This window comes from Grampus griseus, assembly GCF_964374135.1.
Source record: "Grampus griseus genome assembly, chromosome: 17".
NCBI classification, from domain to species: domain Eukaryota; kingdom Metazoa; phylum Chordata; class Mammalia; order Artiodactyla; family Delphinidae; genus Grampus; species Grampus griseus.
This window is the reverse complement of record NC_139011.1, coordinates 3,130,325-3,154,556: the sequence shown is the minus strand read 5'-3', so window position 1 is coordinate 3,154,556 and position 24,232 is coordinate 3,130,325. Positions and strand designations below refer to the sequence as shown.

At 41.7% G+C, this 24,232-nt stretch overlaps 1 protein-coding gene and 1 pseudogene across 3 annotated transcripts in view; one reads left to right on the top strand and one right to left on the bottom strand.

The window, feature by feature from the left end:
- The window catches only part of TRAPPC9 (trafficking protein particle complex subunit 9), a 505,716-nt gene that overhangs the window by 462,809 nt on the left and 18,675 nt on the right, over positions 1 to 24,232 (bottom strand). For both annotated transcript variants that reach the window (XM_082675096.1, XM_082675097.1), the window contains 2 exons: positions 16,325 to 16,453; positions 7,070 to 7,096 (listed from right to left, as the gene is read on the bottom strand). In XM_082675096.1, coding sequence (XP_082531222.1) covers positions 7,070 to 7,096; positions 16,325 to 16,453 — 156 coding nt within the window. The remainder of the gene's footprint in view (positions 1 to 7,069; positions 7,097 to 16,324; positions 16,454 to 24,232) is intronic.
- Positions 3,968 to 4,340, top strand: LOC309835467 (large ribosomal subunit protein eL31-like; annotated as a pseudogene). Its single transcript has one exon. The product of its transcript is annotated as a large ribosomal subunit protein eL31-like (transcript).

Here is a 24,232-nt window from a genome sequence, read left to right as displayed (position 1 = left end):
ACAGCAATCAGAGAAGAAAAAGAAATAAAAGAAATCCAAATCAGAAAAGAAGTAAAACTGTCAGTGTTTGCAGATGACATGATACTATACATAGAGAATCCTAAAGATGCCACCAGAAAACTACTAGAGCTAATCAATGAATTTGGTATAGTAGTAGGATACAAAATTAATGCACAGAAATCATTTGCATTCCTATACACTAATGATGAAAAATCTGAAGGAGAAGTTAAGGAAACACTCCCATTTACCATTGCAACAAGAAGAACAAAATACCTAGGAATAAACCTACCTAAGGAGACAAAAGATCTACATGCAGAAAACTATAAGATACTGATGAAAGAAATTAAAGATGATACAAACAGATGGAGACATATACCATGTTCTTGGATTGGAAGAATCAACATTGTGAAAATGACTGTACACCCCAAAGCAATCTACAGATTCACTGCAATCCCTATCAAACTACCAATGGCATTTCTCACAGAACTAGAACAGAAAATTGCACAATGTGTATGGAAACACAGAAGACCCCGAATAGCCAAAGCAATCTTGAGAAAGGAAAACAGAGCTGGAGGAATCAGGCTCCCAGACTTCAGACTATAGTACAAAGCTACATTAATCAAGACAGTATGTTACTGACACAGAAACAGAAATATAGATCAATGGAAAAGGATAGAAAGCCCAGAGATAAACCCACACACATATGGTCACCTTATCTTTGATAAAGGAAGCAAGAATATACAATGGAGAAAAGACAGCCTCTTCAATAAGTGGTGCTGGGAAAACTGGACAGCTACATGTAAAAGAATGAAATTCGAACATTCCCTAACACCATACACAAAAATAAATTCAAAATGGATTAAAGACCTAAGTGTAAGGTCAGACACTATAAAACTCTTAGAGGAAAACACAGGCAGAACACTCTATGACATAAATCACAGCAAGATCCTTTTTGGCCCACCTCCTAGAGAAATGGAAATAAAAACAAAAAATGGGACCTAATGAAACTTAAAAGCTTTTGCACAGCAAAGGAAACCATAAACAAAACGAAAAGACAATCCTCAGAATGGTGTAAATATTTGCAAACGAGGCAACTGACAAAGGATTAATCGCCAAAATATACAAGCAGCTCATGCAGCTCAATATCAAAAAAAGAAACAACCCCATCCAAAAATGGGAAGAAGACCTAAATAGACATTTCTCCAAAGAAGATATACAGATTGTCAACAAACACATGAAAAGATGCTCAACATCACTAATCATTAGAGTAATGGGAATCAAAACTACAATTAGGTAGCACCTCACACCGGTCAGAATGGCCATCATCAAAAAATCTACAAACAATAAATGCTGGAGAGGGTGTGGAGAAAAGGGAACCCTCTTGCACTGTTGGTGGGAATGTAAATTGATACAGTCACTATGGAGAAGAGTATGGAGGTTCCTTAAAGAACTAAAAATGGAACTACCTTATGACCCAGCATTCCCACTACTGGGCATATACCCTGAGAAAACCATAATTCAAAAAGAGTCATGTACCACAATGTTCATTGCAGCTCTATTTACAATAGCCAGGACATGGAAGCAACCTAAGTGTCCATTGACAGATGAATGGATAAAGAACGTGTGGCACATATATACAATGGAATATTACTCAACCATAAAAAGAAATGAAATTGAGTTATCCGTAGTGAGGTGGATGGACCTAGAGTCTGTCATACAGAGTGAAGTAAGTCAGAAAGAGAAAAAGAAATACTGTATGCTAACACATATATATGGAATCAAAAAAAAAAAAAACAGAAAAAGGTTCTGAAGAACCTAGGGGCAGGACAGGAATAAAGACGCAGATGTAGAGAATGGACTTGAGGACACGGGGAGGGGGAAGGGTAAGCTGGGACAAAGTACGAGAGTGGCACTGACATATATACACTACCAAACGTAAGTGGGGAGCAGCTGTATAGCACAGGGAGATCAGCTCAGTGCTTTGTGTCCAACTAGAGGGGTTGGATAGGGAGGGTGGGAGGGAGACACAAGACGGAGTAGATATGGGGATATACGTATGCACTTAGCTGATTCCCTTTGTTTTACAGAGGAAACTAACACACCATTGTAAAGCAATTATACTCCAATAAAGATATTTTTTAAAAAATGGATAAAGGATGTGAAAAGACATTTTTCAAGGAAATTGTACAAATGGCCTATAAGCACAGTGAAAAAGATGCTCAAGGGCTTCCGTGGTGGTGCAGTGCTTAAGAATCTGCCTGGCAATGCAGGGGACACGGGTTCAAGCCCCGGTCCGGGAAGATTCCACATGCTGCAGAGCAACTAAGCCTGTGCACCACAGCTACTGAGCCTGCACTCTGGAGCCCCTGAGCCACAACTACTGAGGCTGTGTGCCACAACTACTGAAGCCCACACACCTAGAGCCCGTGCTCTGCAACAAGAGAAGCCACCACAATGAGAACCTCGCTCACAGCAACAAAGAGTAGCCCCCTCTCGCCACAGCTAGAAAAAGCCTGCAGGCAGCAACGAAGACCCAACGCAGCCAGAAATAAATAAATAAATAAAATAATTTTTTAAAAAAGAAAAAGGGGGCTTCCCTGGTGGCACAGTGGTTGAGAGTCCACCTGCCAATGCAGGGGACATGGGTTCGTGCCCCGGTCCGGGAAGATCTCACTTGCCACAGAGTGGCTGGGCCCGTGAGCCATGGCCACTGAGCCTGCACGTCCGGAGCCTGTGCTCCGCTACAGGAGAGGCCACAAGTGAGAGGCCCGTGTACCAGAAAAAAAGAAAAAGAAAAAAAAGAAAAAGATGCTCAATATCAATAGCTATAAGGGAAATCAAATCAAAACTACAAGGAGGCGGAGAAAACCATAATTTGAAAAGATACACACACCCCTATGTTCATTGCTGCAGTATTTACAATAGCCCGGACAGGGAAGCAACCTAAATGTCCCTCAACAGAGAATGGATAAAGAAGAGATGGTACAGGGCTTCCCTGGTGGCGCAGTGGTTGAGAGTCCGCCTGCCGATGCAGGGGACACGGGTTCATGCCCTGGTCCGGGAAGATCCCGCATGCCGTGGAGCGGCTGGGCCCGTGAGCCATGGCCGCTAAGCCTGCACGTCCAGAGCCTGTGCTCCGCAACGGGAGAGGCCACATCAGTGAGAGGCCCGCGTACCGCAAAAAAAAAAAGAGAGATGGTGCATACAGACAATGGAATATTACTCAGCCGTAAAAAAAGATTGTAATAATGCCATTTGCAGCCACGTGGATGGATCTAGAGACTGTGATACTGAGTAAAGTCAGACACAGAAAGACAAATATCATATGATATTGCTTATATGTGGAATCTAAAAAAAGGGTACAAATGAACTTATTTACAAAACAGAAGTAGAGTCACAGATGTAGAAAACAAACTTATGGTTACCAGGGAATGTGGGGGGAGGGATAAATTGGGAGATTGGGATTGACATATACACACTACTATATATATAAAATAGACAACTAACAAGAACCTACTGTGTAGCACAGGGAACTATACTCAATACTCCGTAATGGCCTATATGGGAAAAGAATCTTAAAAAAAGAGTGGGTATATGCATATGTGTAACTGATTCACTTTGCTGTACACCCGAAACTAACACAACATTGTAAATCAACTATAATCCAATAAAAATTTAAAAAAAAGGAAAAAATATATATATTATGGCAAACTTTTATGATATTTTAACATTAGTAAATATACACAAATACAAATAAAAATTCTATTTCCATTTTAAACGACAACAAAAAAAACTACAAGGAGAAACCACTTCACCCTCACTGGAACATCTATAATCAAAAAGATGATAACACCCTGACCTGGGGCTCCAGGAGCCCCGGGGGCGGTTGCATGAGGCTGGCTGGTAGGGAAGACTTGGCCTGGCTTTGTCCCACTCCACTCTGAGCCTTCTCGCCGACAGGGTTTAGATGGCTCCCGCAAAGAAGGGTGGCAAGAAGAAGGGCCAGTCTGCCGTCAACGAGGTGACGACCAGAAAATACACTCTCAACGTTCACAAGAGCATCCCTGGAGTGGGTTTCAAGAAGCGTGCCCCTCGGGCACTCAAAGAAATCCGGAAATTTGCCATGAAGGAGATGGGAACTCCAGATGTGCGCATCGACACCAGGCTCCACAAAGCTGTCTGCGCCAAAGGAATAAGGGATGTCCCGTATTGTATCCATGTGCAGCTGTCCAGAAACATAAGGAAGATGAAGATGCACCAGACAAGCTCTGTACGTTGGTTACCATGTACCTGCCACCATTATCAAAAACCTAAAGACAGTTAATGTGGATGAGAACTAACTGCTGATTGTTAAGCAAAGTTATAGAACTGCCAAAACAAAAGAAAAGTGAATAACAAGCATTGATGAGGACATAGAGAAACTGGAACTCTCATACACTGCTGCTGAGGAAGTAAAACAGCACAACCGCTTTGGAAAACAATCTGGCAGTTCCTCAAATAGTTAAACATTTAGTTACCGTATGACCCTGTAATTCTAATTCCTAGGCATATACATGAGAGAACTGAAAACATACATCCACATAAAAACATATATGAATGTTAACAGCACCATTACTCATAACAGTCAAAAAGTAGAAACAACCCAAATGTCCATCAGCTGAAGAAGGGGTAAACAAAAAGTGGTCTATCCATATGGTGAAATATTATTCAGCAAAAGCAAAACGTGAAGTACTGATCCATGATACAACACGGACAAACCTTGAAAACATTATGCTAAGTGAAAGAAGTCGGTCATAAAAGACTACAAGCTGTATGACTCCATTTATACGAAATGCCCAGAACAGGCAAATCCAGAGACAGAAGAGTGGTTGCCTGGGGCTGGGGGAGGATGGGGGAAATGGGTGGTGACTGATAATCTGTACGGGGCTTCCTGCTGGGGTGATGAAAATGTCCAAGATTGATGGTGATACACAACTCTGGTCATAGAGTAAAAACCTCTGTATATTTTAATGGGTAAGTTGTATTAAAACTGTTAAGAAAATAAAGCACCTCGGACCAGTGCCTTCACGTAGTAAGTGCAAATTGCTAATTTTCATTATAGGAAGAAGAAACTCCTGTCAACATTAAAATGGGAAAAGCAAATTTGAGTTAACTGAAATGGGACAAAAGATCACTTCACTTGAAACAGCTGTTGAATGTACATGCAACATTCAGAAATGACAAGAAACAACAGTGTGACACGAAGAAGCATTCTGTTTCAAATGCCCATCAAGGGCTCGGAAGCTGAGCTGCTAGAAGTGATTGGAGAAGCTCTTCCCGAGACGGTCAAACTCCTCCTTCTGGCCTTTGACATGGTTGTGGGGAAAGCAGGCAGCAAAAACTCTGAAACAGTTTCCTTCAAATAATTTATCCATTTAAAGTTCAAAAATAAAATGAAAGTGATACAATTTCGTGCTGGGTTTTCTATAGAGCCGAACAATTTTGCCATCCCCGAGAGAACACTAGCAGAGCCTAAGGAGAGTCACAGCACACTGCTCCCAGGAGTCGTGAAGTGATTCCCCACCAACACGTGTGCCAGGGTTTAAAGGGCAGAGAAGAAGAGACTAACGTCTGAAAGGCAGATGAGACATTGGCAAGTGAAGAGAAGGCTGCGGCCAGTCCTGGGACAAGCCCTGTGAGCAGAGGCTAGAAGGGCTCCAGGTGAACTGGGGGGGAAGGGGGGGGTGCGGGCGGGCAGAATCTCAACTCTCTCCTTGCTCTCCCTCGGGGAAGAAGACAGAGTTTGCGTGCTTCTCACTTGGAACCGTAATAGAGGGCGTCCTGGGATGCCAAACCCTGGCTCTGCGTCCTTTCCTGCCAGTCTCACCCTCTCCCTGAACAGAAGCCCCACAGAACCACCCTGACTTCACTCCCAGCACTCGAAACTCAATTTCAGCTCTATACACCCTTATTTTGAAAAGTTTCAGAAATAAAAAATATTCTATTCTTTTTTTAATCTCAACATATGACTGATTTTTCTGACAGCTCTAAGCTACTTCTACTTGGTAGAAGCACCTAATTCTCCTGCAAGGGAATCCCGTACTTTCCATCAGGCACAACTAGCCAGTCTGGGCTCCTTAACTTCTATTGCTCAAATACCAATACATCTAACACTGATTTCATCGTTCATCAGTTTTGGATGGGAGGTGAGGGAGTATCATTCAGTTCCTCAGCCCGCCCTCAACTGCTTTCTCATCAGCAACTCAGGTCTCCTAAAAACAAAGCAAAACATTTGTTTTCCTTCCTCTAGGAAGGAAAACACTTTCCACAAGCTCCATCAGGAAACGTCAGCCTAGAGAAAGAATGCAACACAAATGTTAAAACAAAAATCTACAAACCTGAAGCAATTTCGTTTCAAACTCAAGATACACAACGAGATGAAAGTAAATGTGTTGGTCGCAAAGCGTGTGTAAGCATGTGACCATCTGCTGTCCATCCTTCAAAGGAAGGGAGGGTTTTCATTTTTATTATTATTCTTTGTCATTGTCCGATTAAGGCAGAAAACAGTAGAGCTCATTACGAAATAATTAAGCACTGCAATAAAAGAGTTTTTTGCTGTATGAATTACAGAAGGCATTAAGAGGGGAAAGGAAAACCCACCTCTGTGAAAAATGCAAAATGTCTTTCCCTGTTAAGAACACACACACAAAATGCAACAGAGAATTCAAATTCACACTGAGAGGAGCATAAGCCACAGCATCAGAGCAGAGTCGTTACTATGAGTAAATTCGAAATTAACTGGACAGGCATGCTCAGTGCATTCAGAGAATTTTAAAAGCACACTGCAAATCATCCACTTAACCATGCTAGAGGAAGAATTTCCCTCTTCGACAAACAACATAAATCAATAGGGTGCCCCATGAAACAAGGAACAAACAACAATCAGGTTTGTAACAGTTCTGATTTAAAGTTACTTAAATCAGTATGTTCCAAAGATCGTAATCCGGAAATTTTAACCATTCATTCACACCACCATGAAACAAGCACTTAAAAAAATAACCAAAAGAAACTAAGCACATAGATCATGTACCTGGATCAATGAGAACTTCTTGTGCCCCTGGAAGAAAGAACAGATTATGGTCTTTTATTTGAAAAACAAAACTACTTTTAAAAATAACTGCTAAATCACATTTCATAATTCACATAGCCTCAAAAAATATGAGACACTTGTATCTGATCAGAAAAGCAATTCTGAGTAACAGTATGTTACAATTCAGTGCCTTTATGCTTTAGAAGGAAAAAAAGAGAAGAAAAACTATTTCTCATATCCTGCACAAACTGCAAAGTGCTTCCCTATCTCTCTCCCTTCCCACTTTCCAAGCTTATACTCCCTAACTCTTCTGAAACAAGTATGAGAATTTCTTATTCCCACAAATAAGCCAAGTGACAGAAGAATATCAATTTATTTGTATAAATATACGCCCACACCTTAGCCTGAAGAAGAAAGGTATCAGAAGGCTATATGGAACTTATTTCTCCTTCCTAAAATCACACGCGCGTGCGCACACACACCCACACACACACATTCACACAGACACAGACACACATACACACTGATTTACTGGACATTTCACAAGCTAAGGATTTCCAACTTCTAGAAGGTAGCTCTGTAGTTAGTTTACAACACAAAACAGTTAACTTCATTATTATCAAGAAGCTTTTGAAAGCCTTGATCATCTATTAAACCATCCAAATATCAACGAGACCCAATTAGCCTTCTCTATAGAATGTAATTTCCCATGATGGCAAAACACACCCTAAGAGGAACTGGGTTCAAGAGTCCTGCTTATCATTAGCTATGATCTTTTTTTTTTTTGCGGTACGCGGGCCTCTCACTGTTGTGGCCTCTCCCGTTGCGGAGCACAGGCTCCGGACGCGCAGGCTCAGCGGCCATGGCTCACGGGCCCAGCCGCTCCGCAGCATGTGGGATCTTCCCGGACCGGGGCATGAACCCACGTCCCCTGCATCGGCAGGCGGACTCTCAACCACTGCGCCACCTGGGAAGCCCAGCTATGATCATTTTTAAACATGTTAACAAGATTCAGAAAGGTATGTCCCAATAACATATATTCTTACTGAAATAGCATGTTTTCAATCGTCCATAGAGAATAGGTCCCATGATGCTACTTAAGAGCTACTCTGTGTACTGCAATGTCCATTTTTACATGCAGACTAAAACTCACTGCCATCTAGAAGCCACGATTATACTAAAGAACAGGTGCTTCCTACTGGATACTGACTACATGCCAAACACAATGCTTGACAACCATCGTGTGTGATTGTCAGGGCAACCCTACGAGGTAGATGAGGATGAGAAAGCCTGCGGGGCGGATGCGGAGCCAGGGATGCGGCACCATCACACACTCCACAACATGCCCACGACGAGTGCTGATGGATCTGCACTGAGGGGACACTGAGCTGTGTGGAACCTTGGGGGATGTGAGATTTCCAGATAGTGCTAAAAACATCCTGTTCAGTGAAAAACCTGGTCAAATATGTTATACTGTGCCTTGTCCTTTGAATAGGGAACATGAATGAGACTTTTTCGATGCCTCAGAGTCATAATCACAATCATCAATTACTCGACCTCCTGGGCGTCCAGGGATGAACCGGGCCCCATGCTAAGTACACTGAGACTGCAGAGCTTTTAAGGTTGTTTAATGAAGCTTGTAAAAATCTTTCTGTCTCAAGCCTCACACAGGCGGTCAACTATCACTTCTCACTGGTGTGGATGTATTAATACCACCTGAAACGATCCTTTTCTGCCTTTTAAGCTAATCCATCTAATCCAATCTTTTCGACCAGCAAAGAACAAGCTCAACCACAACAAATGGACAGCTTTTACCAAATGAACTTTAACGTCTAATTGGACTCCCTGGAAGCCCTTTCCTTTTATTAAACCCACTTCTAGGTACACAACTGTCTACTGACCAGTCGACTTTGCTATCTGATTATCTGGCCTACTCAGAAGGTTTCTCACTTCATTGTGTGTGTGAGGGGGTGGGGAGATAATAATTGGTGCTGTCTGAAGAAATCACAGTGAGAAAAAGGAGCACCCTCCAGCCAGGTCTCCACAGACAGGAGTACCTCAACGTGCTCAGAAATGATATCATCAGCATCATCAGCCTCCAATGGACTGATTTCACATTAACCAAATTCATAAGAGATTGGTGTAAGAAAGTCAGAGGCTGGGACTTCCCTTCCACGCTCCCAATACAGAGGGCACGGGTTCGATCCCTGGTCGGGGAACTAAGATCATGCATGCCGCAGGGTGTGACCAAAAGAAAAGAAAAAAGAAACAGAGGTTTAACTTATTAATGTAACAGGAGACATAAAATTATCGATCAGACTAAAATATCGGAGTTCAACAATCAGCATATTTTCTCTCCAACGACCCAATCATGGGCAGGAGGCCACATGGCAAGCATGGACAGATGCAGAGCAAGAGGGATTTCCTAGATTAACTTATGGACTAAATTTCTGTTACAGGGACAGACCTGCTGCCTAGACCACAATGAATGCTGGTCACGGTGCATGGACAGTGGCCGAGGCACAGCTGTGAACACTTGTGTAACTCTCCCTTTCCCACCCTTTCCAGGCCGACGAATGGACAGATGTACAAAAGATCCACAGACAGGCTGATACCTCTAAAAACCCAAAGCCCATCTCTGAGAGCCTGGAAGCCAGACTGCCAGGGTTTAAATACCAGCTCTGCCACTTACTAGCTCTGTGACCTTGGTCAAATTACTTACCCTCTCTGTGCCTCAATTTCCACATCTGTAAAGTTGGGAAAATAATCAAACCTACCTCACTTGGCTGTTGTGAGGATCAAAGGATTAAGTTAGTTTCTGCAAAGTGCTTAGCAAAGTAAGCGGCACATTTCAGGTGCCCAACAAATGTTGACTATGAAGCATGCCCCGCCTGTCTCCCTTCTAATCATCTTTAATGTTTCCTTGCTAGTTTAAGTCACAGAGGACATCCTTATTTCCCTATTTATAAACTCCTGGGGAGCACCCTTCTGTTCCACTCCACGACCTGTTCAAACTGAGGGAGGGGACGCTTCCTCCCCACTCCTCTGGGCCATGAGGAGGGCTTCTCCCTCAACACTCCTGACCCCTGGCCCACAGCTAGCCCTCCTCGCACAAATGGAGTGAGGAGTGGGCTCAGGGAGTCTGGGAGACAAGTGGGGCACGGGAAACCATTCTTCCCCCCCGGGTGCTGGCCACCCTCAGGAAGCACCCAGGATGCTCAGCGTTGTGACATGACAGCCCTGAGCATGACGGGGACAGGTCCCCTCATAGGAAGGCCCACTGTGGCCCAGAACTGCCTGCGACTGCGTGAGTCTCTCTAGTTCCGGGATAGAGTATTAAGACACCCATTTCCCTGAAGCCCTAACGTTCACGGAGAATGTGGCTTTACCAGTAACAAAGGAGACGTTTAGCTCCCGCTGCCTACTCTCTCGTCTCATCTCTCAGTTGGCTGGTGGAGAAAAGAAGAGTGTAATTACTGGGCCCACTTAAGCCCCAACATATACTAATTAGCCAAAAATTCTGTGGCTTAACGTTCAGGGTGACTGTATACCAGCCCTAATTCTGAGGCTGCTGCTAAATTATGGGTACAGGAAGTACTGAACCTCTTCAAATATTTTACTCATTTCTTAATTGGATCTTTTGTCATAAAACCAGCTTTTTCTATTTTAATTCCTTAGTAATTGCTAAAGACTATACAAAATGATGGCTTCATACAAAACAATAGCTAAGGGTTTGAGCTCTTTTGAGATAACCACTGTGCTAAACACTTTACATAATTTCTGATTCTCACAATTCTACAAAGCAGATATTAGCGTCCCTATTTTACAGACAAGGGAAAAACTCAGAAAGAACTGACTCAAGTTCGCATGGCTAAGTGGTAGCATGTGCATTCAAAGCCAAGTCAAAAAACTACGCTCCTTCATACAGCAACCAAATCACCTCCCACTAATTAACGCACAGCAGTGGGTTCAATACTCAGGGAGTTCAATACGTTTTTCAGCTTTAAGGTGCTCCAGGGACCACTTCTATCTGTTTTATAAAATCATGGCTCACTGGTTTCTAATACTGGAAGAAAAGTACAATTTCACCATTGTTTGCACAGCAAGTCTGAAATTTTCACACTGAGATGACAGAATAAAAATAAGATATAACTAGAATAATTTGTCCAGGTATCCAGACATAATGGACATTGTGCTATCCTGAAGCACTAAACAAAGAAGTCAAATTAAAGGAACGTGGGCTAAGTCGTCTTCCACAAACAGGAAAATTAAGACTTTTAAAAGGTGCAACAGCGCCACCTATGGCCCAAAAGGCTGTCCAGGTTGCTGTAAAAGACACAACACATAAATTGCCTGTATAAGAAACAATCAGTAAGGTTTTTAAAAATAGGATGCTCAGAGCCTATAACTAAAAGCTTATCTAGCTCATAACTGAATTCTGCTTCAGGGAAGGGAGTGGTATTCAGTATGTAATCTGAAATTGTTAACACTCCTGAATATAAACAAAAGACATAGGCTCATGGAAACTAATCTTAGAAGAAGGAATCCAGTCCAGCCTCTTCATTTTACAGACAGGGAGACTGAGACCCAGAATCCATCCTTCTAGCAATCAGCAGCAAAGCTCTCCTAGTCCTTTTGTTTTACACTAGCTAGCTGTACTAGCTCTATATTCATAAAAGTCATGTCTGCATGTTTCCAACATTAGATAATCTGTGTCTTGCAAAATACTTCCCAAAGAGCATTTAACTACAAATCACACAATTTTCTTGAAATACAAAACACTTATTTATATATTAAAATAAAGAGGGAGGGGATATGGCGATATATGTATACATATAGCTGATTCACTTTGTTATGCAGCAGAAACTAACACAACATTGTAAAGCAATTATACTCCGATAAAGATGTTAAAAAATAAAAAATTTTAAAATTTAAAAGTAATTTAAAAATAATAAATAAATAAAATAGCATGAGCTCCACTTTTTTTTTTTTTTTTTTTTTTGCAGTATGCAGGCCTCTCACTGTTGTGGCCTCTCCCGTTGCGGAGCACAGGCTCCAGACACGGAGGCTCAGCGGCCATGGCTCACAGGCCCAGCCACTCCATGGCATGTGGGATCTTCCCGGACCGGGGCACAAACCCGCGTCCCCTGCATCGGCAGGTGGACTCAACCACTGCGCCACCAGGGAAGCCCTGAGCTCCACTTCTATTCCCTCTATAAAGGAAAAGTGACAGATGTCAAATCGTTTTGATTATTTACCTCCCCCAGCAGCAGAAATACCTCAATCAAAAAAAAAGCAGCATTCTCTTAGCATCAACAAGGCAATTCCTTAAAAGAGAACATTCCGTCTTTATGTCGTAAGAGGACACATGACCCACCGCCATGATGATGCTCAGATCTGGATTGTGTAAACTGTCAACACGTCATTAAATGTACAGCTCTCTCGTCTCAAAAAACTCATATACCTGCGCCTTGACGTCTAACAGGCAGAATTGTTCTCAGAGCTTTCTGAGATGCTCTTCCCGGGTTTTATAAAATCCTCACATTTGGCTTGAATAAAATTTTCCATTTTCTTTCTTAAAAAATAAATAAGTAAAACCTATTAAGGGTACAGGAAAAAAATCAAAACTTTCTTCAATCACAAAAGAGATAAGCTTATTCTCTGCAAATAATCAATACTGATTTTTCTAAACGTAAAGGCTGTGGTCAAATTCCTAGCAATTTAAAGGTTCTAGTGGATGATTACAAGCCAATATGAATTCTGAGTTGTAAAAATATACATTCTGTACAAACAATCTTCAAGTTCTTCAGCTGAAGACACTTTAGCTAGTCCCTATCTTACTAGGATGACACTCTCATCAAAACTTCATACTGCACTAAAAAAAGTAACCGAATCCTTATCGCTTTAAGTCATATTCATATATATCACATGTATATACACACTGAATATGCATCATAAATAAACCACCCTCTTCAGTATTCAGAGCTGATCCTTCTAAACTATCTGTCATTGTGACAGCAAATTTTTACTGAGAATCTCTTGGGTGCTTTGTGCAAGGTATCTAACTCAGTCAGACTAGGTAAATAACATTATTCAAATTTCACAAATGAGGAAATATATACTTAAACCATAAAAACCAACTTAACATATTCATCATAAGGAAAGAAGAGAGTAGAGATTTGTATTTTCTCTCAATTCTCAGTGGCTTGATCTTTTCTTCCGTACTAAAGACTACACAAAAGCAGTTCAGTCTCTGTAACTTTTTCTCTCGACAAGCCTCACTAGAGAAGAACAAGCGGTAAGTCATTAGCAATGGTTGGATCTTCAAAGCTCACTTCTCTTTTGCACTGTAATCATTTTTTATGGGTTTTTTTAGTGCTTCCAGAGTTAAAATAAAAAATACTAACTTTTTAGGTCATTAGCTGAGAATAAAACATTTGTGAAAATGTACAATGTTAATCTATGCCACTCTGTCTCGTATTCTCACTGATACCTCTTCTTTTATGGCCTCATCAGGTTGAGATCACTAAAATCAGTCACTTATGAACTCACAGGAGTTTGGGAAACCAGTCAACGGGAGGCTGATTAGAGGAGCAATTAAGGATGCCTACTGTGCAGTCACCCCAGCCTGGCTCCAGCCCCGAGTCTGCCGCTGCCAGTTGCGTGATTTGGGGCAAGTTACCCCATGTCTTTAAACCTCAATCCCTCACCTGCAAGAAGGAGTTACTGATAACTACCCTCAAACACCTGCTATGAGGTAAAACGTAAGGAAAGCATTTAGCACAGCCTGGCCTAGGGTAGATGCCAAATCATTCACAGCTATTTCAATAATTAGGGATGATAACGCTTACTATTAATAAATTAAGCTAGTCCAAAAAGTACCAATAACCATAAAGGAGAAACATTTGTAAGTCAATAAGCCTTTCCTTTTGGATTGATTGCAGAATGTCCTATTGATTTTTTAATAAACCAAGTTTTGAATAACCTTGACTACTCTGAATACTAAGAAAGTGAAGTTTTTTTAAAAAAATTTAAACAAAAGGAGAATTAAAGCAAAAAGACATAGGGAGTACAGAATTCTTTTTTGAAACTAAATTCAGTTTTAACAGAGGGGAAAATTCCCTTTTTTCAGAGGAAATCTTGAAAACTATGTAAAGGGGATCTGAGATGTCTAGAGTCTTTTAACAGTACTCATGAATTCATATTACCAAGGCTTAAAACTACTTGACAATCAACAATAATAATACTGATAACAGTAATGGCTGCTAACATTTATCCAGCGCCGGCTGGGACTGTTGTAGGTCCTTTATATGTGTATCTCATGCAGCCTTCACAAGAATCCTCCAAGGTAAGTACAGTTTTTATCTCCCCCACTTCACAAATAAGGAAATTGAGGCACAGAGAGATTAAACTTGCTCCAGGTCACGTGGGCATTAAATGACATCTGTAGCCTGCTATTTTGCTGGTGAAAAAGGAACCTGAGATATAAATTCAAGGGAGAATGTTAAATAATCCGTTTGTCTGGTCTTCACCTCAAAGAGTAGATACCATAAATTCCTGATGTGAGATGAGGCTGCCACTGCAAACTGACTAATCTTGAAATTGATATCCAAAATGAAGCAACATATATACTCATGATAGCAAATCCGTTCATGGCTCGGGACCCTTTAATGCCTGAAAGGTGGTAAAATCATTTCCGATCTAAATGCCATCAGCGCTGCTCTTTCAGCTCTCATCCAAGCTTCACTGGATGTTCTTCTCCACAGACTGTCTTCAACAGTAAAAAGTTCTCAAGTGTTTCACACTACGCACAGCTAAATAAAGCCACTTCTCTACTGCAGACGGAGCCCTTTTTCAGGCCTAAAACTTGCTTTGCCTATCTTCAGCAAGGGCAGAAAGTGAAGCATCGCCCTACAAAGGCTCCAGAGTCTCACTAAGCCCATGAGTAGAACAGTCTCAACACTTTATAACTCTTCAAGTAGCAGGGAAAGAATAAAACAAAACAACCTTCAACAAAAGGCCCCCAGAGAGAGAGCAGACTTCCTTCTAAGGAGAAGATAAACAGCTGTCACCTGTGTGTTGGATATTTTAGCACTTGGCCGCTGGCGCAAGGGGACAAGAGGACTTGAAATGCTGGAATCTCATAGCAGAGACAGCAGTTACAACAACACGGGATAAACACAGGTGGTGAGCACCGACGGGAGGCATCTCAAGTCAAAACTGAAGCCCAGGAAAGCAGGGAGCAGAGATATCCCAGTCTGAGGACTTTCTCTATCACTTCTCAGCCTGCTTTACTTTCCTCTCCAATAACTGAGACCCCACTAAAACCGTTAGGAACGGTCTGCTGAAGGAAGATAAAACATCTTCAAGGACCACCAGAGATTCATCTAAGCAGTTCTACAAAGAGTGCACCCAGATTCAGACTGAGTGGCTACACTCACTGGCTCACAGAGGTGGTCTCTGCAGTCTTTGCTGGTGACGGGGATGGTATAATTCAGGGGAAAAAGACATTGAAGGCATTTCCGCATCCAATACACATCAACGGCCGTGGGCCTTCTCTTTGGGGGGAAAAAATCCGTAAAAATCTCATGGTTCAAAAAACACCTAGTAGTTTTGTGTATAGCCTTGATCTCTGCATTCTTTGCTATTATCTTTGTGACCTACGCGGTATGACAACCACATCCTGAACATTTAAGGCAAATTCACTTATTAAGGGTCAAAAGGGTCAAGTTCATTCAACAAGCATTTGTGGTTCTGCTCCTCCAAAGATGCATTTTTACTCTTCACAGGTGCTAACAAACATGAGGAAATCAAACTTCACGCATTAAGAGAACTTCATCAACCAGAAAAAGAAGAAACAGCTCCCCGGGCCCTGAATTAGCTGTTAAAATTGACATCTGGGACTAACTTCACCAAACACACAGAAATTATGACAAGGGCCCAGACAGAGAACTTCAAAGGCAGCCTACCATGAAATTTTATGCAACTGGTCCAGAAATCAACCCATCATTGTAATCCATTAATATCATTTGATAAGACTCAATAAGATCAATACATATTCAATAGAATCAGAAGACAATGTCTCACGTGCAGGATTTCTTTTTTTTTTTTTTATGTGCAGGATTTCTGACTCAACGGATTTTATATTTTATTTAAACATTACTCAACCTTCACTCAGAGGGAACAGTAATAGATTACTCCTGCTTGCTTAAAGACTGTAACTGAGTCTAGGATGGAGGCAAGAGCAGAGCTTACCTGGTCGATGTCTGTTGGCTGCTTCAGCAGGAAGTGAGCTACCCTGGACCCTTCGAGCTCCAGTTTTACCACCAGTTCCACCAGGATAGTGATAGATGACAGAAGCTGAACATAACCCTTCAAGGGCAGCTGGGCATTAAAATGAAAGTTCAATTAATAAAGTTAGTGGCCCATCCTTAGCAAAAACTGCAGTGACTAAGAATGATCTGAACGGCGTGATGATGTGGAAATGCCAATTTTTCCACAAAACAGAGATCAAACCTACAGATCACTGGTTTTGTTACAAACAGGAACATGGCCCCTACTATGTTTTGCAGGCCCGTGTCAAAGCTGGCAGCGCAGAAAACTCTCGCGACGCTCAACGTTTCTCTGAGGGGCTGAGCACATGTGAGACAGGCTGTTCATTCATTCATTTAACCAACAGTTTAGTTCACACTGTGTGGCAGGCTCTGTGCCAGATGCTGACACTGCAGACAGATGAAGCAGTGCCCTGGATCGAAAATATTTTTAAAATCATACCACTGGAAGAAGGACCAGAATACCTATCCCCATCACTCACCCGGAATGCATCTATCCCATTTCGAGCAAACACCTAGCAGGCCTGTCTCCTTCTCAAAGGCAGCCACACTGAGTTGCGGCAACTTTTCATTCTTCTATCACTGGCAGTTAAACCCTAAGAAACTTGGGCTATGCTACTCGCCTCACAAGTCGTGCTGCAGTGTTCATCTTTACCCAGTAGCTCAGTGGTTCTCAAACTTTTTGGTCTTAGAACTCCTTCACGCTGAAAAATCACTAAGGACCACAATAAAGAGCGCTTTTTTTGTGCAGGTTACATCTACAGATATTTACCATGCTCGAAAATAGAACTAGAAGAGGATTTAAATATTTATGTGTTCCTTCCTTTTAAAACAATAATAAGCCCATAACATGTTAACTTTTTTTTAATATCTTTATTGGAGTATAATTGCTTCACAAAGTTGCATTAGTTTCTGCTGACTAACAAAGTGAATGGGCTATATGCATACGTATATCCCCATATCCCCTCCGTCTTGCGTCTCCCTCCCACCCTCCCTATCCCACCCCTCTAGGTGGTCACAGAGCACCGAGCTGGTCTCCCTGTGCTATGCGGCTGCTTCCCACTAGCTGTCTATTTCACATTTGGTAGCGTATATATGTCAATGCTACTCTCTCACTTCGCCCCAGCTTACCCTTCCCCCTCTACGTGTCCTCAAGTCTACTCTCTACGTCTGAGCCTTTATCCTGTCCTGCCCCTAGGTTCATAAGAACCTTTTTTTTTTTTAAGATTCCATATATATATTAACATATGGTATTTCTTTTTCTCTTTCTGACTTACTTCACTGTCTATGACAGACTCTAGGTTCCTCCACCTCACTACAAATAGCTCAATTTCATTTCTTTCTATGGTTGACTAATATTCCATTGTATATATGTGCCACACCTGCTTTATCCATTCATCCGTCAATGGAGAGTTAGGTTGCTTCCATGTCCTGGCTATTGTAAATAGTGCTGTAATGAACACTGTGGTACATGACTCTTTTTGAATTACGGTTTTCTCAGGGTATATGCCCAGTAGTGGGATTGCTGGGTCATATGGTAGTTCCATTTTTAGTTCTTTAAGGAACCTCCATACTGTTCTCCATAGTGGCTGCATCAATTTACATTCCCACCAACAGTGCAAGAGGGTTCCCTTTACTCCATACCCTCTCCAGCATTTATTGCTTGTAGATTTTTGATGATGGCCATTATGACCGGTGTGAGGTGATACCTCATTGTAGTTTTGATTCCTATTTCTCTAATGATTAGTGATGTTGAGCATGCTTTCATGTGTTTGCTGGCAATCTGTATATCTTCTTTGGAGAAATGTCTATTTAGGTCTTCTGCCCATTTTTGGATGGGGTAGTTTGTTTTTTTGATATTGAGCTGCATGAGTTGCTTGTATATTTTGGAGATTAATCCTTTGTCAGTTGCTTCATTTGTTAATATTTTCTCCCATTCTGAGGATTGTCTTTTCATCTTCTTTATGGTTTCCTTTGCTGTGCAAAAGCTTTTAAGTTTCATTAGGTCCCATTTGTTTACTTTTGTTTTTATTTCCATTTCTCTAGGAGGTGGGCCAAAAAGGATCTTGCTGTGATTATGTCATAGAGTGTTCTGCCTGTGTTTTCCTCTAAGAATTTCATAGTATCTGGCCTTACATTTAGGTCTTTAATCCATTTTGAGTTTATTTTTTGTGTATGGTGTTAGGGAGTGTTCTAATTTCATCCTTTTACATGTAGCTGTCCAGTTCTCCCAGCACCACTTATTGAAGAGGCTGTCTTTTCTCCACTGTATATTCTTGCCTCCTTTATCAAAGATAAGGTGACCATATGTGTTGGGTTTACCTCTGGGCTTTCTATCCTGTTCCATTGATCTATATTTCTGTTTTTGTGCCAGTACCATACTGTCTTGATTAATGTAGCTTTGTAGTATAGTCTGAGGTCTGGGAGCCTGATTCCCCCAGCTCTGTTTTCCTTTCTCAAGATTGCTTTGGCTATTCGGGGTCTTTCGTGTTTCCATACAAATTGTGCAATTTTTTGTTTTAGTTCTGTGACAAATGCCATTGGTAGTTTGATAGGGATTGCAGTGAATCTGTAGATTGCTTTGGGATGTATAGTCATTTTCACAATGTTGATTCTTCCAATCCAAGAACATGGTATATCTCTCCATCTGTTTGTGTCATCTTTAATTTCTTTCATCAGTGTCTTATAGTTTTCTGCATGCAGGTCTTTTGTCTCCTTAGGTAGGTTTATTCCTAGGTATTTTATTCTTCTTGTTGCAATGGTAAATGGGAGTGTTTCCTTAACTTCTCTTTCAGACTTTTCATTATTAGTGTGTAGGAATGCAAATGATTTCTGTGCATTAATTTTGTATCCTACTACTCTACCAAATTCATTCATTAGCTCTAGTAGTTTTCTGGTAGCATCTTTAGGATTCTCTATGTATCGTATCATGTCATCTGCAAACAGTGACAGTTTTACTTCTTCTTTTCCAATTTGGATTCCTTTTCTTTCTTTTTCTTCTCTAATTGCTGTGGCTAAAACTTCCAAAACTATGTTGAATAACAGCGGTGAGAGTGGGTAACCTTGCCTTGTTCCTGATCTTAGAGGAAATGGTTTCAGTTTTTCACCATTGACAACAATATTGGCTGTGGGTTTGTCATATACGGCCTCTATTATGTTGAGGTAGGGTTCCCCCTATGCCTACTTTCTGGAGAGCTTTTATAATAAATCGGTGTTGAATTTTGTCAAAAGCTTTTTCTGCATCTACTGAGATGATCGTATGGTTTTTATCCTTCAATATGTTAATATATGGTGTATCACATTGATTGATTTGCATGTATTGAAGAATCCTTGCATTCCTGGGATAAACCCCACTTGATCATGGTGTATGATCCTTTTAATGTGCTGTTGGATTCTCTTTCCTGGTATTTTGTTGAGGAGTTTTGCATCTATGTTCATCAGAGACATTGGCCTGTAGTTTTTTTGTGTGTGACATCTTTGTCTGGTTTTGGTACCAGGGTGATGGTGGCCTCATAGAATGAGTATGGACATGTTCCTCCCTCGGCTATATTTTGTAAGAGTTTGAGAAGGATAGGTGTTAGTTCTTCCCTAAATGTTTGATAGAATTAGCCTGTGAAGCAGTCTGGTCCTGAGCTTTTGTTTGTTGGAAGATTTTTAATCACGGTTTCAATTTCAGTGTTTGTGATTGGTCTGTTTATACTTTCTGTTTCGTCCTGGTTCAGTCTCGGAAGGTTGTGCTTTTCTAAGAATGTGTCCATTTCTTCCAGGTTGTCCATTTATTGGCGTATAGTTGCTTGTAGTAATCTCTCATGATCCTTTGTATTTCTGCAGTGTCAGTTGTTACTTCACCTTTTTCATTTCTATTTCTGTTGATTTGAGTCTCCTTCCTTTTTTCCTTGATGAGTCTGGCTAATGGTTTATCAATTTTGTTTATCTTCTCTAAGAACCAGCTTTTAGTTTTATTGATCTTTGCTATTGTTTCCTTCATTTCTTTTTCATTTATTTCTAATCTGATCTTTATGATTTCTCTCCTTCTGCTAACTTTGGTTTTTTGTTCTTCTTTCTCTAATTCTATAGGTGTAAGGTTAGTTTGTTTGAGATTTTTCTTGTTTCCTGAGGTAGGACTGTATTGCTATAAACTTCCCTCTTAGAACTGATTTTGCTGCATCCCATAGGTTTTGGGTCGTTGTGTTTTCATTGTCATTTGTTTCTAGGTACTTTTTGATTTCCTCTTTGATTTCTTCAGTGATCTATTGGTTACTTAGTAGCATATTATTTAGCCTCCATGTGTTTGTATTTTTTACAGTTTTTTCCTGTAATTGATATCTAGTCTCATAGCATTGTGGTCGGAAAAGATACTTGATATGATTTCAATTTTCTTAAGTTTACCAAGGCTTGATTTATGACCCAAGATATGGTCTATCCTGGAGAATGTTCCATGAGCACTTGAGAAGAAAGTGTATTTTGCTGTTTTTGGATGGAATGTCCTATAAATATCAATTAAATCCATCTGGTTTAATGTGTCGTTTAAAGCTTGTGTCTCCTTATTTATTTTCATTTGGATGATCTGTCCATTGGTGAAAGTGGGGTGTTAAAGTCCCCTCCTATGATTGTGTTACTGTTGATTTCCCTATGGCTGTTAGCATTTGCCTTATGTATTGAGGTGCTCCTATGTTGGGTGAATAAATATTTACAATTGTTATATCTTCTTCGTGGATTGATCGTTACGTAGTGTCCCTCTTTATCTCCTGTAATAGTCTTTCTTTTAAAGTCTATTTTGTCTGATATGAGAACTGCTACTCCAGCTTTCTTTTGATTTCCATTTGCACAGAGTATCTTTTTCCATCCTCTCACTTTCAGTCTGTATGTGTCCCTAGGTCTGAAGTGGGTCTCTTGTAGACAGCATATGTATGGGTCTTGTTCTTGTATCCATTCAGCCAGTCTATGTCTTTTGGTTGGAGCATTTAATCCATTTACATTTAAGGTAATTATCTATATGTATGTTCCTATTACCATTTTCTTAATTGTTTTGGGTTTGTTTTTGTAGGTCTTTTCCTTCTCTTGTGTTTCCTGCCTAGAGAAGTTCCTTTAGCATTTGTTGTAAAGCTGGTTTGGTGGTGCTGAGTTCTCCTAGCTTTTGCTTATCTGTAAAGGTTTTAATTTCTCTGTCATATATGAATGAGATCCTTGCTGGGCAGAGTAATCTTGGTTGTAGGTTTTTCCCTTTCATCACTTTAAATATGTCCTGCCACTCCCTTTTGGCTTTCAGAGTTTCTGCTGAAAAATCAGCTGTTAATGTTATGGGGATTCCCTTGTATGTTATTTGTTGCTTTTCCCTTGCTGCTTTTAATATTTTTTCTTTGTATTTAATTTTTGATAGTTTGATTAATATGTGTCTTGGCATGTTTCTCTTTGGGTTTATCCTGTATGGTACTCTCTGTGCTTCCTGGACTTGAATCACTATTTGCTTTCCCATGTTAGGGAAGTTTTCAACTATAATCTCTTCAAGTATTTTCTCAGACCCTTTCTTTTTCTCTTCTTCTTCTGGGACTCCTATAATTCGAATGTTGGTGTGTTTAATGTTGTCCCAGAGGTCTCTGAGACTGTCCTCTTTTCATTCTTTTTTCTTTTTTCTGCTCCCTGGCAGTATTTCCACCATTTTACCTTCCAGCTCACTTATCCGTTCTTCTGCCTCAGTTATTCTGCTATTGATTCCTTGTAGAGTATTTTTAATTTCAGTAATTGTGTTGTTCATCACTGTTTGTTTGCTCTTTAGTTCTTCTAGATTCTTGTTATTTGTTTCTTGTATTTTCTCCATTCTGCTCCAAGATTTTGGATCATCTTTACTATCATTAGTCTGAATTCTTTTTCAGGTAGCTTGCCTATTTCATCTTCATTTATTTGGTCTTGTAGGTTTTTACCTTGCTCCTTGGTCTGTAACATATTTTTTTGTCGTTTCTTTTTTTTTTTTTTGATGGGTGGTGCTGTATTCCTGTCTTCCTGGTTGTTTGGCCTGAGACATCCAGCACTGGAGTTTGCAGGCAGTTGGACAGGGCCGGGTCCTGGTGCTGAGATGAGGACCTCCAGGAGGCCTCACTCCAATTGATATTTCCTGGGGTCTGAGGTTCTCTGTTAGCCCAGTGGTTTGGACTCAGAGCTCCCACCACATGAGCTCGGGCCCAACCTCCAGCCTGGGAACCAAGATCCTGCAATTTTCGTGGCACAATTAAAAAAAAAAACAGAAAGAAAGAAAAAAAGGAGCAGTACAATATCAAAGAATAAAAAACAAAATAAAATTAGAAAGATAAAAAACATATTAGGAAAAATAAAACTATAATTGAAACAACTGCAACAAGGTAAAATGAAACCACACACAGAAAAAAGAAGAAAAAAAGGGGAGGAACAAGCCAAAAGGAGAGAAAAATAACAAAGTATAAAGAATAAAATAAAATTAGAAAAACAAAAGATTTGGAAAAATAAAAATATAAAAGAATCAACAACAATGAATCAACACGGTGAAACAGAACCCCAATCTAAAAGAGGAAAAAAAATAACTCTTGGCTCTGGGGGTGGCGTTTAGGTGGCGGTGGAACTTAGGCAGGGGCGGGGTTTAGGGTGGGGCGGGACCTAGGCGGGTTGGGGGTTGACGTTCAAGCGTGGGGCAGGGCCTCTGCTTAGGACCTGCCAGAAGGGGAGCGGCAGCACGTGGAAAGGAAGGTCTCTGGAGCTGGGGTTCCAGGAGTTTGGAGGTGGGGCCCTGAGTGAGGGTGTGTGGGTGGGGATTAGGCCCAGCACGGTTGGAGGGGGTCTCCGAGTGTAGAGGTGAGGCCCTGGGTGGAGGTGTAGGGGCGGGGCTTGGGCTCTGCGCCACAGGAGGGAGGCTCCGAGAGCAGAGGATTGGGCCTGGGAGCCCAACAGGCTTCCGGATGGACAGGGTGAGCACTGGCCGCGTTCCTTTCCGTTCCTTCGTGCCCCTTCCCCACTGTCTCCCCAAAGGTCTCCCCCGTCCCCACTGGACCCCTAACCGTGGATGGGTCCCACTGGGTGTAGGAACTCCTCCCCTTCCCCAGCCGCCCCTCAGCAGTGCTGTCCCAGAGGTCCGGCCTTTACTTTTGCTCCCCCTTCCCTCCCTCCCACTCCCTCAGGACCCATGTGGCTGGAGGGGGCCTTGGTGGGCAGAGGATCAGGCCCGGGATCTCAGCAGGTTCCCAGGGGCCCAAGTGGGCAGGGGAAACCTGGCCACGCTCCCTTTTGATCCTCTGCCCTCCCAATGGTTCCCCAATTTCCCCCTTCGGGCGTGGGATCCCTTCCCCTCCCCCAGCCACCCCTCAGGGGCTCCAGTCCCGTCCCACCTCCACTTCTCCTCCTCCTTCACTCCCCCCACACCCCACATCCTACCCAGTTGCTAGAGGTTCCTCCCGTCCCCTTAGGTGTCCGTGGTCCCCCACCGGTGCCTGGTAGGTAGGTGTTCAAGTTGTGAGGAGATGCAAATTCCACGTCCTCCTAGTATGCCATCTTGACCATATTAAATTTTTTAAGGGATTTTTTTTGGTTTTTTTTTTTGGCTGCGTTGGGTTTTCGTTGCTGTGTGCAGGCTTTTCTCTAGTTGTGGCAAGCAGGGGCTACTCTTCATTGTGGTGCACAGCCTTCTCATTGCTGTGGCTTCTCTTGTTGCAGAGCACAGGCTCTAGGCACAAGGGCTTCAGCAGTTGTGGAACGTGGGCTCAGTAGTTGTGGCTCGTGGGCCCTAGAACGCAGGTTCAGTAGTTGTGGTGCACGGGCTTAGTTGCTCCATGGCATGTGGGATCTTCCCGGACCAGGGCTCGAACCC